Consider the following 15915-nt stretch of genomic DNA (forward strand, 5'->3'; position numbering starts at 1 on the left):
AGCTGATTTATAATTGGGAATGTAGCTGAAAAGGGTAGTATAGGGATGTAAATGTCAATTGAAAGAAAGCTAAAGAATAATAATATAGTAAACCCAGAGGTGGATGAGAGTTTTGGCTGATGGTACAGATGCAAGAATGTCCTTTGTGAACCAGAGTAGATGTGCATCACTATTGTGGGGTGGTGGAAATATGGAGAAGCATGGGAAAAATACAACAGTGGTTAACAGTAATAATGTAATATTCATGCATTGATGCCAAAGACATACTGTGCTAATAATGGAGGAGTATGGAAAAAGTGTGCCAAATGATGCAATGGATCATGATTGGTGGCAGTAGTCTGATGATATTATCTCATCATCTGTAACAAATGTTCTACCATGGTGTGGTATGTTAATGGAGGGGTGTGGTATGGGAATTCTGCACATGAGCATGATTGTTTTGTAAGTTCACAACTTCTGTAATAAAAATATATTTGAAAAAATAACAATAGTGGGAAGTGGATGTGACTCAAGTGATTGGGCTCCCACCTACCATATGGGAGGTCCCTAGCTCAGTTCCCAGTATCTCCTAAAGAAGACAGCAAGCTGACATGACAGGCAGGCATGGGAAGCGGATGCAACAAGATAATGCAACAAGAGACCCAAGAAGAAAAACATAATAAGAGACACAAAGCAGGGACTGGATGTGGCTCTAGTGATTAGGCGCCTCCTTCCTACACTGGAGGTCCTCGGTTCGGTTCCTGGTGCCTCCCAAAGAAACAAGGAAGATGAACAGACACAGTGTGTGAAAACAACAAGGGGGTGGGGAGAAATAAATAAAATAAATCTTTAAATATAATAATAATAATAATAGGGTGGTATAGCAGTTTGATATAGTTATGAATTCCAAAAATAGATATTGGATTATGTTTGTAATCTGGTCTATTACTGGGCATGATTGAGTTATGATTAGGGCTTTGATTGGGCCACATCTCTAGGGCATTGGCCTAAAAGGCATGGCAAAGGACAGAGCTGGAGCTTTGGAGGTGAGGGTTTTTGATGTTGGAGTTTGATGCCAAAGCCTTAAGCTGGAGCCCCAGGAAGTAAGCTCACAGAGGAAAAAGAAGCCAGCCATAGGAAGAGAGGAATCCTGAGCCCAGGAAGAAGTAAGCCCTGGGAAGGAAGGAACCTTGAACCCCAGAGAGAAGCAAGACCCTGGAAGGGAGGAACCCAGGAAGCCTGAACCCTCACAGACATTAGCAACCGTCTTGCTCCAACACATGAAAGTAGGCTTTGCTGAGGGAAGTAACATATGCCTTATGGCCTGGTATCTGTAAACTCCTACTCCAAATAAATATCCTTTTATAAAAACCAACCAATTTCTGGTATTTTGCATCAGCACCCCTTTGGCTGACTAATACAGGTGGGTTGGGGAGAAAATACACCAAATTTAAGATATAGGCTATAGTCGGTAGTAAGATTTTGATGATATTTTCAAAATTTGTAACAAATGTCTCACAACAATGCCAGGTGCTGATGGTGGTGTGATGCATGGGACCCCTGTATGATGTTATGCATGTTTGCTTTGTAAGTTCACAACTTTAAATTACTGTTTATGTATATTCATGTATAAGTGATTTTAAAAAAGTAGTAATGGGGTGGGTTGGAGGGAAAATATACCAAATATAAGATACTTTGGTTAGTAGTGATTTTTTTTTAAATTAGGTCAGTAAAAAGAACTTATTGGGAAATAGGGGAAAGAACAGAGCTTGCTGAGAAATGGGAGAGGATGGAAATACACACTGACATTTGGTGCGGGTTCCTCTAGGCAGAGTGAGCCTAGTAGTGATATTTTGAGGATGCTCTTTCATCATTAGTCAAAAACGTTTCACAACAATGCAAGGTATTGGTGGTAGGGTGAGGTATGAGAGCCCTGTATGATGTTATGTATGTTTTGTAAGTTCACAACTATTACTATACACTTACTGTTTATGTATGTTCATGTCTGAGTGACATATTATACTTCAATAAATTTTTTTTAAATATATTAAATTTTTTTTTAATGTAGAGGGAAACACTCGGAAAAATTGAATTTTTTAAAAAGTGAATATATATAATTTGATGAGACTGCGCTATAATATTACCTGGTCAAAGAAATAGAGGGGCCCAGTGTCCATAGGTGTGGCTTGAGTGAAATCTTCCCTTCTGCCAAAAGACCTAAAAAAAGGAGAAATTGGAAATTTGAAAACAAATTATGTTAAGAGGCAGTATTTCAAAGCACTTGACAGCCTTAAAGTTTAGATGTTTCATTTTCAATGAAGTATTTAAAAAAAATGGTGTGGGAGATTGTAAGAGTAAATACAAATTGAAAAAGGAAAAAATATATATTAAATTTTCCCTGGTGCAAAAGGGAAAGAGACCCCACCCTTCTCTTCTCTTAGAGCATTTAGATAATTTATTGTAATTCTTTCTCTGGCCCTTTGAGGCATATGTAAATCATTTTAAGAACTAAATAAATCTTTTGCCTGCTTTACAATCTAGGGATGTCTTTCTCAAGGACCTAGGAGCCATCTCCCTGATCCATATTATCAAGGAAATTAGCACCCCTGTCTCCCCATTTCCACAGGAGTTTAACTTAGGCATCTGGTTCTAAGTGGTAACTAACTGTCATAGAGATAAGGGAAGTTTTATTATTCCTTCGGATAAAGGCAATTAGCAAATACAAAAACCAACCCAATTCCCAGATGAAGTAAGATGAACTATGGGTGGCAAATGATGTTGTCAAGTCTCTTGCTTGAGGATTAGTTACCATTTATCTTGAGAACCTATATGCACTGGGTAGCATCTGCTTAGCTATGTAAAAGGGTGAGATTTCTTTCTTTATTTTCAATGTCTTTAGCAGATTAGCTGTAATGTATTCAAGAATAAAACTTAGTGCTTATTCGATGTAGCAGTTTAGCACTGTTTATGAATTCCAAAAATAGATATTGGATTATGTTTGTAAACTGGTCTATTCCTCTGGGCATGATTAAACAAATTATGATTAGGGCTTTGATTGGGCCACATCAGTAGGTCATTGAGTCCTTGCACTCTTAGTGGGTGGGGACTCACAGAGAAATCGCGCCACACAGAAGAGAGGTTAGAGTTTTGATCCTGGAGCATGGGAAGTAAACACACAAGAGAAGCATATACGTGAGGAAAGAGAGAAGGTTTCATTAGACACGGCAGGGGTCCTGGGGAAAGAGACAAGATGTTTGCCTGAGAATTTACAGCAGACTTTATGGAGAGAGGACAGTAGCTGAGCCCAGAGAGAAATGAGCTCTGGGAGAGATGAGACTTATCCCAGCTTACAGCTGATATTGGAAGAAGCTGGGACCGTGGAGTCCCAAAAGGAAGAGGAAGGCTGAATGTTGGCAGCCATCTTGCTCCAATACACGGCAACAGACTCTGGAGAGGGAATTAACTTATGCTTTATGGCCTGGTAACTGTAAGCTTCTACCCCAAATAAATGCCCTTTATAAAAGCCAAACAGATTTCTGGTATTTTGCATTAGCACCCCTTTGGCTGACTACTACATTTGATAGTAAAATTTTTTCCTTACTCTTCTACCTTTGTGGAGAGGTATTCGGGGTTGGGAGAAGAGTTTGTGTTTCATTATATTGCCCTAATAGGATACAACTCTTCCTCTATTTCCATCTTCATTTCATAGGCTATCAGATGCAATTAGAATGATTGAATGCTTTTGGCAAACAAATGACTATCTTAACCTCAGCTCTATTGACTTTTTGGGCTGGGTAATTCTATGTGGCAAGAAGCTGTCCTGTGCACTGTAGAACATTTAGCAGTATCCCTAGCCATTACCTACAGGATGCCACTAACAATCTACCTCATCCAAATGTAACAACCAAAAATGTCCCCTGACATTGCCAAATGTCCCTTTCCTGGGGTGGGGCAAGATTGCCCCTCATTGAGAATAACTATATCAAGACTATGTCCCCTCCTCCCAATAAAAAAGTTTTGACAGAGAAAGAACTGGTGCCCATGAGGATGAGTGATACTGCAAATGGCAAATCATTAGAGCAGTGCCACTCAAAATGTGATCCCTCAACCAGCAGCAGTAGCATTGCCTGGAGGTTTATTATTAGAAGTGCAAATCCTCAGGCTGTAACCAGACTTAATGTATAAGGCTCTCTAGAGGTTGGACCCAGGAATCTGGTTGAACAAGCCTTCCAGGTGATTCTGATGAATGCTCAAGTTTGGAAGCACAGCCTGAGAGGACACATTTTCCTAAGCAGGTTGTGAAAACCCCACTATTATGAATGGAAGGAAAGGCTGGTGCTAACTGAGCCAAAGTTAATTGGATTTGGTGGTGTATGATAAAAAAAATGACCATCCAATGGAGGATTGAGCAGCAGCAATAGCAACCAAGATCTGAGACACCAGGTGAACTGTGGATCATTAACTATTATTGTTATTAACAAAGAAAACTTTCTGAGACTCAGACTGGACTAGCCCTTCCTTAAAGAAGAATAAGAAAATGCCTTTAAAATGAGAGTTGATGTATACCAGAAGCTCGTGCTTGTCTAAACATCTCTCCCTCACTGTCCTGCCACTGTAACTAGAGATCCACTTTGAGTGAACGCAGTGGCTCCAAAATCCATGGTTAAAATATAAGCACAGGCTTTTCTGCTGTAACATGATATATGCATTCTTGAAAAGCCCCCATGTGCTACAAAATTGTGAACTAAAATAATAGGGTTTATTGGAAAAATATGGTTTGGGCAGACCATTTAAAACCTATGCAATTTTGAAATCACAGCACTAAAATAAAATAATACTTAGCTAGCCAGGTAGCCAGTTCATTTTGGTCAGAAGCTGCTTCAGAGGATATTTTAAAAAACAAGAGTGGAAAAGCACACTTGTGGGTACTGAGCTAATATAGACAAAAGGTGTTACCTTTAAGGTAGGCCTAGAAGAAAAGGTAACATGCCAGAAGCTGAAAACCACAAAAGTCTGGGGGTGTGCCTCTCTGAGGAGGGAGCCCTTGTATTAATGCTCCTTTTTACTGATTTTTTAGAAAGAACTGAAATAGCTCTTGCCTATGCAGCAGTTGAATTGATGGCCTTTCCTGATAAAGGTCATATTTCTACTCCCTCTAATGTGGCCCCCTGTTGTAGGTTAAACTGTGCCACCCAAAAAGATATGTTCAAGTCCCAACTCCTGGTACCTGTGAATGTGACCATATTTGGAAACTGGGTAGAATCAAGTTAAGATGAGGTTGTACTGGACTACTCTAGTCCAATGACTGATGTCCTTATAAGAAGAGGAAAATCTGGACACAGAGACAGAGAAACACAGGGAGAATGCCACGTGAAGATGGGAGCAGAGATTAGAGTGATGCAAACACAAATGAGGGAATGCTAAGGATTGTTTGCAACCATCAGAAGCTAGAAATAAACAAGGAAGGATCTTCCTCCATAAACTTTGGAGGGAACATGGCCTGCTGATACCTTGATTTCAGACTTTTAGCCTCCAAAACTATGAGAGAATAAATTTCTGCTGTTTTAAGCCACCTAGTTTGTGGTAATTACTCAAGACAACCCTAAAAAACTAATATATCCCCCTTTAGCTGGAAAAAACAAGTATAAAAAATCAAGGATGGCAACGTCCTCATTTTACTGACATTTCTTTATTTGACAACCATGAGCTAATTTGCATTTTACGAACATAACTTGTGGCAAAACAGACCGTATATTTCTTTGGCAGGAAAGAAGAGTAACATAAATCAATATATATACTATCTCAAATGAGGTCATCATCACATTGAAACATAGGGATCAGACACCGAGGAAATTAGGGAGGTAACATGGCAAGAAGAATGTAGTACATTGAATTATGTCCCCTACAAAGACATGTTCAAGTCCTAACTCTAGTCCTGTTGGTGTGAACTCTTTTGTGGACAGGATCTTTGAAGATCCTATTTAGATGAGGCCAAATTGAATCAGAGTGGGTTGTAATCCCAATGACTGGAGTTCTTACAAGCAGAGGATATCTAGACAGGGACACAGATATCTGAACAGGGGACGTAGAAGCCAGAGAAGGAGGAAGAGAGATCTCCATGTGATGCATTTATAAGCCAAGGAACTTAGCAAGTCAGCACCAGAATGCTACGGACTCTGGGAGAAAGCATTGTCTGGCAATAATTTGACTTTGGACTTCTACCCTCCAAAACTGTGAGACAATAAATTCCTGTTGTTTAAGTCAATTGGTGCATGGTTTTTGTCATAGCAGCCCTGGCAAATTAAGACAAGGAAGTAATTAAAATGATGACTGAGAGAATACCAAAGAACTTGAAACAATTCTAGCCTAGATCTACAATAAAAGAAAAGCTGAAAATGTAAAAATTCAAGTCTCAAGAGGACTCAACACTCTTCCAAAAAACAGAAGTGGAGGGAGAACTTCTCAAATCATTCTATGAGGCCAACAGTATCCTAATACCTAAACCGAAGACACCACAAAAAGAAAACTACAGACCAATATCCCTTATGAAAATAGAGGCAAAAATCCTCAACAAAATACTAGCAAATCAAATTCAGCAACATATAAAAAGGAAGATATGCCATGACCACCTGAGATTTACTTCAGGAATACAAGATTCATTTAACACCCAAAAAGCAATCAATGTAATATACCATAATACAATGAAGGACAAAACCCATGTGATCATCCTAACAGATATAGAAAAAGCATCTGATAAAATCCAACATGCTTTCAGGAAAACACATTCAACAAAAAATTGGAACAGTAAGGAACTTCCTTACTTGATAAATGGCATCTGCAAAAAAACAAAACAAAAAAAATCACAGCTAGCATCCTACTTAATGGTGAAAGACTGAAAGCATTCCCACTAATATCAGGAACACAACAATGATGTCTGCTTTTGGCACTTCTATTCAACAGTGCACTGCCAATTTTGGCCAGGGTAATTAGTTAAGAAAAAGAAATAAAAAGCATCCCAATTGGAAAGAAAAAAGTAAAAGTTTCTTTATTTGCATATGATATGATATTGTATATAGAAAATCCTAAAAGATCTATAAAAATAATTATTAGAGCTAATAAACAAGCTCAGCAAGGTTGTAGGATACAAGATCAATATACAAAAATCTGTTATATTTCTACATATTAGTAATAAATAATCTGAAAATGAGATTGGGAAAATTCTATTTACAATAGCATCAAGAAGAGTAAAATGCTTAAGAATAAATTTAACAAAAGAATTACGAGACAAATACACTAGAAAACATTGTTGAATTAAATTGAATTATAAGACCTAATATTATTAAAATGGCAATACCTTCTGAACTGACCTACAGTTTCAATACAATACCTCTCAAAATTTCATCTACCTTTTGTTGAAATTGAAAAACTGATCTTGAAATTCAGCTGGAAATCAAAGAAACCAGAATAGCCAAAACATTCTTGAATAAGAAAAACAAAGTGGAGGAATCATATTCCCTAACTTTCAAAACTTACTACTAAGCTTCACTAATCATGATAGTCTGGTACTGGCATAGGAATAGGAATATAGACTAATGAAATAGGTTGACAATCCAGAAATAAACCCTCATATGGTCAATTGATTTACAACAAGGTGTCAAGATAATTCACTGGGGAAGGAATAGTCTTTTCAACAAATGTTAATGAGACAATGGATATCCACATGCAAAAGAATGAATTTGGGGAAGCAGATTTGGCTCAACTGATAGAGCATCTGCCTACCATATGGGAGGTCCAGGGTTCAAACCCAGGGCCTCCTGACCCGTGTGGTGAGCTGCCCACACGTAGTCCTGATGTGCGCAAGGAGTGCCGTGCCACGCGGGGGTGTCCCCTGTGTAGGGGAGCCCCACATGCAAGGAGTGCACCCTGCAAGGAGAGCCGACCTGCGTGAAAAAAGCACAGTCTGCCCAGGAGTGGTACTATACACACGGAGAGCTGATGCAGCAAAATGATGCAACAAAAAGAGACACAGGTTCCAGGTGCCACTGACAAAGAATGTATGCAGACACAGAAGAACACACAGCAAATGGACACAGAGAGCAGGCTATGGGGGGGGGGGGGGGAGGTGGGGCGGGTAGGGGGGAGAAATAAATAAAAAATAAATCTTTAAAAAAAAGTAAAGCATGAATTTGGACCCCTACATCATACCATATACAAAAATTAACCTGTAATAGATCAAGTACCTAAATGTAAGAGCTAAAATATAAAACTCTTAGAAGGAAATACAGGTGTACATATTCATGATTTTGAACTAGGCTATTATTTCTTACATATAACAACCAAATCACAAGCAATCAAAGAAAAATAGATGAATTATTAATATACTATGTCAAAGTGAAAAGTTTTTATGCCTTAAACAATACCATCAGTAAAGTGAAAAAGATAACATCCAAAGCAGGAGAAAATATTTGCAAATCATATATCTGATAAGTGTCTAGAATCCAGAATATATTAAAAACCCTTACAACTTAGCAGTAGAAAGACAAATAACATGATTTTTAAAATGGGCAAAGGATCTGAATAGAGATTTCTCCAAAGAAGATATACAAATGACCAATAAGCACACAAAAAGATGGCAAACATCATTAGGAACCAAGGACACGCAAATTAAAACTACAATGAGATACCACTTCATACCCAATACGATAGCTATAATCAAAGAGAAAGACAGTACAAATGTTAACAAAGATGAGGAGAAATTGGAACACTCATACATTGCTGGAGGGAATGTAAAACGGTGTGGTTGCTTTGGAAAAGTTTGGCAGTTCATCCAAAAGTTAAACATGGAATTGCTGTATGACCAGTCCATTCAATCCTAGGCATATCTACAACTGCAAGCAGGAGAATCGTACCCATCAACCATGTGGGATCTAAGCCCCCTCTCAGTTTAGAGGTGGAGTGGATGTCACTATCCCAGTGTCCACAGAATGGAGGGATAAAATATGGATTAGAGTGGACTTACTGGTATTCTACTATAGAGCTATTGTGACTCTAGCAATGGAAGAAATTCTATCATTGATGTAGTTACAGTGGCTATGGGAGTTGCCAAGGGCAGGGAGAGGGAAGAAGAGGTGTGATATGGGGTCATTTTGGTGACTTGGAGTTGTCCTGAACTATATATTGCAGGGACAGATGCAGGACATTATATATCCTGCCATAACCCACTGAATGAACTGGGGAAGAGTGTAAACTACAATGTAAACTATAATGTATGTGGTGCAGTAGCGCTCCAAAATATATTCGCCAAATGCAATGAATGTGTCACACTGATGAAGGAGGTTGTTGATGTGGGGGGGGAAGGGGGGCAGGGAGTGGGGTATATGGGAACCTCTTATATTTTTTAATGTAACATTTTGTGTGATCTATGTATCTTTTAAAAAAAGACAATAAAAACATTTGCTAAAAAAAAAAATCCCAGGTATATACCCAAGAGAATTGAAAACACATGTCCACACAAAAACTTGTACATGAATGTTCTTAGCAGTATCATTCATAATACCCAAAAAAGTGGAAACAACCCAAATGTCCCTTACCTGACAAATGGATAGACAAAATATGATATGTCCATAAAATGAAAAATTATTCAGTAATAAACACAAATAAAGTACTGATACATGCTATAACATGGATAAATCTTTAAAATATTGTGCTAAATGAAAGAAGCCAGACACAAAATGCTATATACTGTATGAATCCATTTATATGAAATGTCCAAAAAAGGCAAATACATAGAGACAGAAAGTAGATTAGCATTTGTCAGGGGCTGAGGAGAGGGAAAATGGGGAGTGACTCTTAATGAGTATGGAATTTCTTTTTGGGTTGATGAAAATATTCTGCATTTAGATATTGCTGATGGTTGTGCAAAATAGTAAATATGCCAAAACCCACTAAATTTTATACTTTAAAGGGGTTGACTTTTTCTTTCTGTGAATTATATCATAATTAGGAGAGGAAAAAAAGGAAGCACCCAAGAGACGTTGCCAGTTCCAGCTTCTGCCCATACCAACCTAAAGATATCAACTACCAGAGATTACATCTTGGAAATATCTGAGAGCCTTAGAAGGTATCTACTTTCTGACTCACCAGCTGCTGCTAGTACTCAGACCCAGAGAATATTAACAATCTGTTGGTTCTGATCCCAAACAACTTTATACCAGAGTTCCATTAAGAACCTTGAGGCTAGCTGATTCCATCATTGCTTTTTAAGTCTGTCATCTTCAGTCACTGTAAATGTAGTCTTGAAACTTCTGGATCAAGAGAGGAAACTGAACACATGATTATTTTTCTTGTTGCTTCCAATACCTTGTTAAAATTACAAGGAAAAATTCAGAAGACCAACAATAGTGATACAACTATTGGGAAGAATGAATAAGGGGGTGTTGTAGTAAGCTAAGTCTTTATCTATCACAATCATTAAGGATGCCTAAAACTGATCTATTTTTTTTTTTACCCCCGCCCCCAGATGGTTCTCTCATTCATTTGCTCCAAACCTGAGACCTCCCACATGGGAGGCAAGTGCCCATTGGCCTGAGCCACATCCACTCCTTGTGGGCTACAGCATCTGATGGCTTGTGGCATCTGCTCATTTAGGCATCTGCTGGTCGCAGCAGGTGCAGTGTATAGCTCGTTGCAATGGGTGCAGCATCTGTTCGTCTTCTTTAGGAGGCACCGGGACCCAACCCAGGACCTCCCATGTGGTAAGTGGGCGCCCAACTGGTTGAGTCACATCCCTTCCCCCAGTTTTAAAAAATAGCACTTTAAGGCTATTAGAGATGAGAAATAAAAGTAGTTTCTACTGGAGAAATTTCCTGTTGCTTCTTATCACAACCCTTGTGCTATTTAATTTTCTAAATGCGTGTTTACTACTTTAATAAATATTAACATTTTATTTGAAAATACTGAGCTCCCATAGTCACCTACCCTCTCTTCTACAAATATTCATTATACTGCCACTTTGTTATAATGTGAAGTTGTGCAGGACATGCCAACTACTTATTGACTTAGGATTTCCTTTTTCAGTCCAACTTCTGCAATCATTCTGGATAATCATAACATCTCTATGACAGATGATCTAAAATACCAGCATCACGCTTTGTTGACTTTTTCAACCTACTGTTCACTTCCACTCTATGTAACACATCCAAAGCCATGTCAGCATGTGGAAATAGTCTTGTCTGAAAGTTTAAACTCAAATATGAAAACCATATGGCAATCCTTTATTGCAAAATTTCTTGAAGTGTAGCCCATGATGACCACCTCAACTTTTGCAACTTTCGTTTATTTCTCACATTTACTGTCTAACACGACTACACTGAAATTTGGTACTCTGTATAATGTGGTCCAGGTTCTATGAAAGCCAAAACTGTTGTAATCATAATACAAAGGTATTATTTGCACCTTTTCCTCTATCATTCTCTTATGAGTGTATAGTGGAGTTTTCACACAGCAAAATGATGTGTGATAATGCAACAGATTGAATGCAGAAGCAAATAAATGAATCTGGCTCTCTTAAGTTAGATATTAAGGAGTTTTGCAAAAATATAAATATAAAACAATGCCTACTCTTTTCAGTAATTTTTTTTTGTTTTAGAGAATATGGCTTATCATTTGTTATTTTTAAATGAATGAATGAACATTTTTAAATTTTTCTCATATAAATTTTTAATATGGTTCACAATCTATAGATACAATCCATGAAACAAAAACTCTTTGGGTTCTCTATAATTTTTCAAGTAAAAAAGTGTCCCATGTCCAAAATGTTTCAGAACCTCTGTCTAAACCTTTCCCATAGTATAACCTCATTCATGGTCCATTCCTAGTTTACCTCTACCTACCTCTGCCTTCTTATAACCCTCATCCTATAATAAGTAGTGGGGACCATTATCAGGAGAGATGAGAGGAGATGGCCATTGACTGGTAACTTCATTTGTTCTCCAGTGTTTCATCTAGTGTGAGCCCTTGATACGAAATGCTGTATAACCCTGGCCAATAAGCACTTGAAATGTCCATTTGTGTAATGATACTACTTGCTTACATCTTGGCCATAGAAATACTGCTTGGAATCACAATATGTTTTCCTGAAAATCCAGCCTCAAATACACAGATGCCAAATAGAGATTATGGGGAAGGTAAAGAAGTTCTACTGTTAAGTATCTATCTGTATACTTCAATTACAAAAGGAGATGACAGTATACTGTAAAATAAAAGGTAATTTAAGATGTAATTGGGCACAACTAAGAAAAAGGATTACTGAAGACAAGAAAGCCACATTAAATTCCAAGAAAGAGCCTCTCCAGAAGAACAAAAGAGTAGAGTAATGCAAGAATCACCGATGAGGGAAACGGATGTGGCTCAACCAATTGAGCCTCCTGTCTGCCATATAAGAGGTCCAGGGTTCGATGCCCAGGTCCTCCTGGTGAGGGCAAGCTGGCCCACGTGGCAAGCTGGCCCATGTGGAGTGCTGGCCCTGTGCAGGAATGCAGCCCTGCGTGGGAAAGCTGCCCCGTGCAGGAGTGCCGGCCGAGCAGAGAGCTGACACAGCAAGAAGATGCAACAAGAGACACAGAAGAGAGAAAATAAGAAGATGTAGCAGAACAGGGAGATGTGGTGCTCCAGGACTAGTTCCTGGAGATGCCTAATGAGAATACAAGCAGAAACAAAAGAACACACAACGAATGGACACAGAGAGCAGACAACAGGGGCAGAGGAAATGGGGGTGGGGGAGAAATAAATAAAAATAAATCTTTAAAAAAAAAGAATTATTGATGAAGCAAGTTTGAGATAAAGGATCCTTTGCTGGTTCCAGGAGAATGCATCTCAGTCTCTTGTGAGTACACTTTTTTTGGCACACCCTGGAACAAAATTGCTCTCAGTAAAGTCACCAGTGGCCTCCTAATGGCCAAAATTAATGGTCTATTTTCAGATTTGGTACTACCTGATCTTTCTCCAGAAGCTGGTATTACTGATAAAGCTTTATTATTTTTTTTTAACTTTTTTCTCTGTTTCCATGCAATTATTCTCTAAAGCATTTATTCCTTCTACCATTCTTTTGTAGTCTCCTTAACATCATTTACCATGCTACCTCTTACCCAAACCAACAAAACTTAGAAAAAGACAGACCCCAAAATGTTAGTGTCCTTCTATTGTGTTCTGCTTTTGGTCTTTTTCTCTTCTCGCTGAACTACCTCTTTATAGCCTTCTAGCTCACCTAAGCCCTAATGACTCCCATGTCTATCTCTAGAGCCATATTTCTGACTGACTACAGGATATCTTTGCCTGGATGTCCTGCAGGAGTCTCAAATTTAGAATCTCAAAGCTTATCTTTACCCACTCTACGTTTTCCAAAACCTCCTCCTCATCCTTCGTCCCCCCTGTCACTGGGAGTGGTATCATTTTTCACCCAGGAACCCAAGCCAGAAATCATGGGGTTACCCTCACAATTAAACTCTCGTATTCTACTTTAGGTATGTCTCTGCAAGCCAACCACTCCTCTGTAGACCCTCACCACAGCCATTACATAAGTTTTCATGGTCTCCCAAATGGACTAAAGCAAAAATATCTTGGCAGGTCTTCCCTACTACCTGCCTTTCTCCTTCTCAATTCTTTCTTTACAGCAGAGGTCACCAGACATAGGGATTTCACTGTGCAGTAAAGTTTCAAAATGGTTTTGAGAACTAACATAGTATTGCCTTTTAAAATTTTTGAAAAAGCACAAAAAAACAACATCATCTGCTCTTACTGTCATTTGATTTTTTAAAAAAGACTAACTTTAAAAGGTAGAAAATGTATGCTTAGAATAGAAGAGTTTATTAAATTAAACTTAAAGTTTTTAAAATGAAGCACAGTTTATTAGATGGAAAACACTCTCTAGAATCTGAACTGTCAACAAAGTGATCTTTTACAAAACAAAAATGACCACTCCATTCCCCAGCTTAAAAATCTCTGTATATATTATACACCCATTTCAATTTATCCATGTAATCTCCTTGTATATCATTTTACTGGCTTTTAATAGCTATATGATATTCACTGCATTAACAAGATATATAGATATCTGTTGTGATCTTCTATTACTAGGCACTTGAGTCACTTGAAAATTTTTTAATATTAAAATTTAAATATCTCTTGCTACATATTACCTCAAGGTCTTAGAACAAAAGCAATGCTCTTTCGGATCACATAGAAGGTCCTTTATAACCTGGTCCCAATTTGCTTGTTCTTTAGCCTGAACCCTACCCTAAGTAAGCCACATTCTTTCATGCCTTTATGCCAGTGATTGTCTAGTGGGAACAAATTGTCTGCTCCACCACCAGTCCCCAAGTCCACTGCTAGGGACATCTAACAACGAGTAGAAACATTGTTAGTTTTCACAACTGGGCAGGGGCGGGAGGTACTGGAATCTAGTGGGTAGAGGTGAAGCCTGCTGCTAAACATCCTACAAGGCACAGGACAGACCACCCACAACAAAAGTTATCTCCTTTAAAATGTCAGTAGTACTGGGGTTGGGAAACCCTGCTCTGTGCTTTGCAGAATATCCTTCCCTCTTCTACACTTGGAAAACTCATAATCATTCTTCAAGTTCAACTTCCTATCACCATCTGTGAAGACTTTCTCAATGACTGTCCACACTTTACATGACCATCTCCCTAAGTAGTCTGTGATCTCACCGGATATGAGATTTTATTTATCTTTGTCTCTGCAACACCTAGCACTGTACCTGACACAGGAGAAGAGCTCGATAAGCATTCGTTGAACAATGAGTAAGCCTCATGTTGTGTGCATATACTGGGGGAACCAGAAAACAATTACAAGTCTTAGGTGCTATAGTTGGAAGGTACCTTCCAGATCATTTAATTTAATCAACCCTCACCCTTTTATTATTTTACAGATGAGGGGAAACGGATGTGGCTCAGGTGATAGGGCACCCACCTACCATATCGGAGGACCCAGGTTCAATCTCTGGGGCCTCCTGGTATAAAAGAAGAAGAGAAAGCATGCCTGTGCAGCAATCCAGTGCCCACATGGTGAGCTGAGAGCCCACGTGGTGAGCCGAGTGCCCACGTGGGTGCACACTCAGTGAGCTGAGTGCCCAGTGTTGAGCCGAGTGCCCACATGAGTGCTCGCGTGTTAATGCCAAGTGCCCGCATGGCAAACTGAGTGCCCATGAGAGTGCGTGTGTGGCGAGCAAAGTGCCCTCAAGACTGCCCACATGGCAAGCTGAGAACCTGCATAGCAAGCCAAGTGCCTGTGCGGTGAGCCAGTGCCTACACAAGTGAGTCACACAGCAAGATGATGAGTCAACAAAAGAGAGATGAAGGGGAGAGTCAAGGTGAAGTGCATCAGAGACCAGGAACTGAGGTGGCACAATTGACAGGGAACTTCTCTCCACATCAAAGGTCCTCAGGATTGAATCCTGGTGAATTCCAGAGGAGAAAAATGAGAAGGCAAAAAAAGAGAAATAGATACAGATCATACAGTGAATGGACATAGAGCAAAAATAGCAGGACAGGGGAAGAAAAAAAAGTTATAAAAAATTTTAAAATATTTTACAGATGAGGACAGTAAGACTCCAAAAAAGATGATACGAGTAGTCCAGAGACAAGTCATAGGTAGATGACCATTCCAATACTAGAATCCACGTCTCCTCTCTTAAAAATATTGACTTTCTCCTTATTGTTGATTATGCCCATTTACCCTTTAAGGTCCCCTTTCTGAGCATTCTTTATATGTATCCATACATTTTGATATAGCCATAATTCTTAAGTATATCTATTATGTTCCATTTGTCATGGACATGTATGTGAAATATATATATATATATATACATACACGTATATAGCCAAACTGTTTATCCATTTTTAAATAGTTCAGTAGCATTGT

General features: G+C 38.8%; 1 protein-coding gene across 1 annotated transcript in view; it reads right to left on the bottom strand.

The window, feature by feature from the left end:
* The window catches only part of LOC131280760 (uncharacterized), a 56195-nt gene extending 54004 nt beyond the window's left edge, over positions 1-2191 (bottom strand). Inside the window, exon 1 of the mRNA XM_058309242.2 lies at positions 2124-2191. Coding sequence (XP_058165225.1) covers positions 2124-2156 — 33 coding nt within the window. The 5' untranslated portion in view covers positions 2157-2191. The remainder of the gene's footprint in view (positions 1-2123) is intronic.
* Between the last annotated feature and the right edge of the window lie 13724 nt (positions 2192-15915).

Source organism: Dasypus novemcinctus, chromosome 12 (assembly GCF_030445035.2).
Source record: "Dasypus novemcinctus isolate mDasNov1 chromosome 12, mDasNov1.1.hap2, whole genome shotgun sequence".
NCBI classification, from domain to species: Eukaryota; Metazoa; Chordata; class Mammalia; order Cingulata; family Dasypodidae; genus Dasypus; species Dasypus novemcinctus.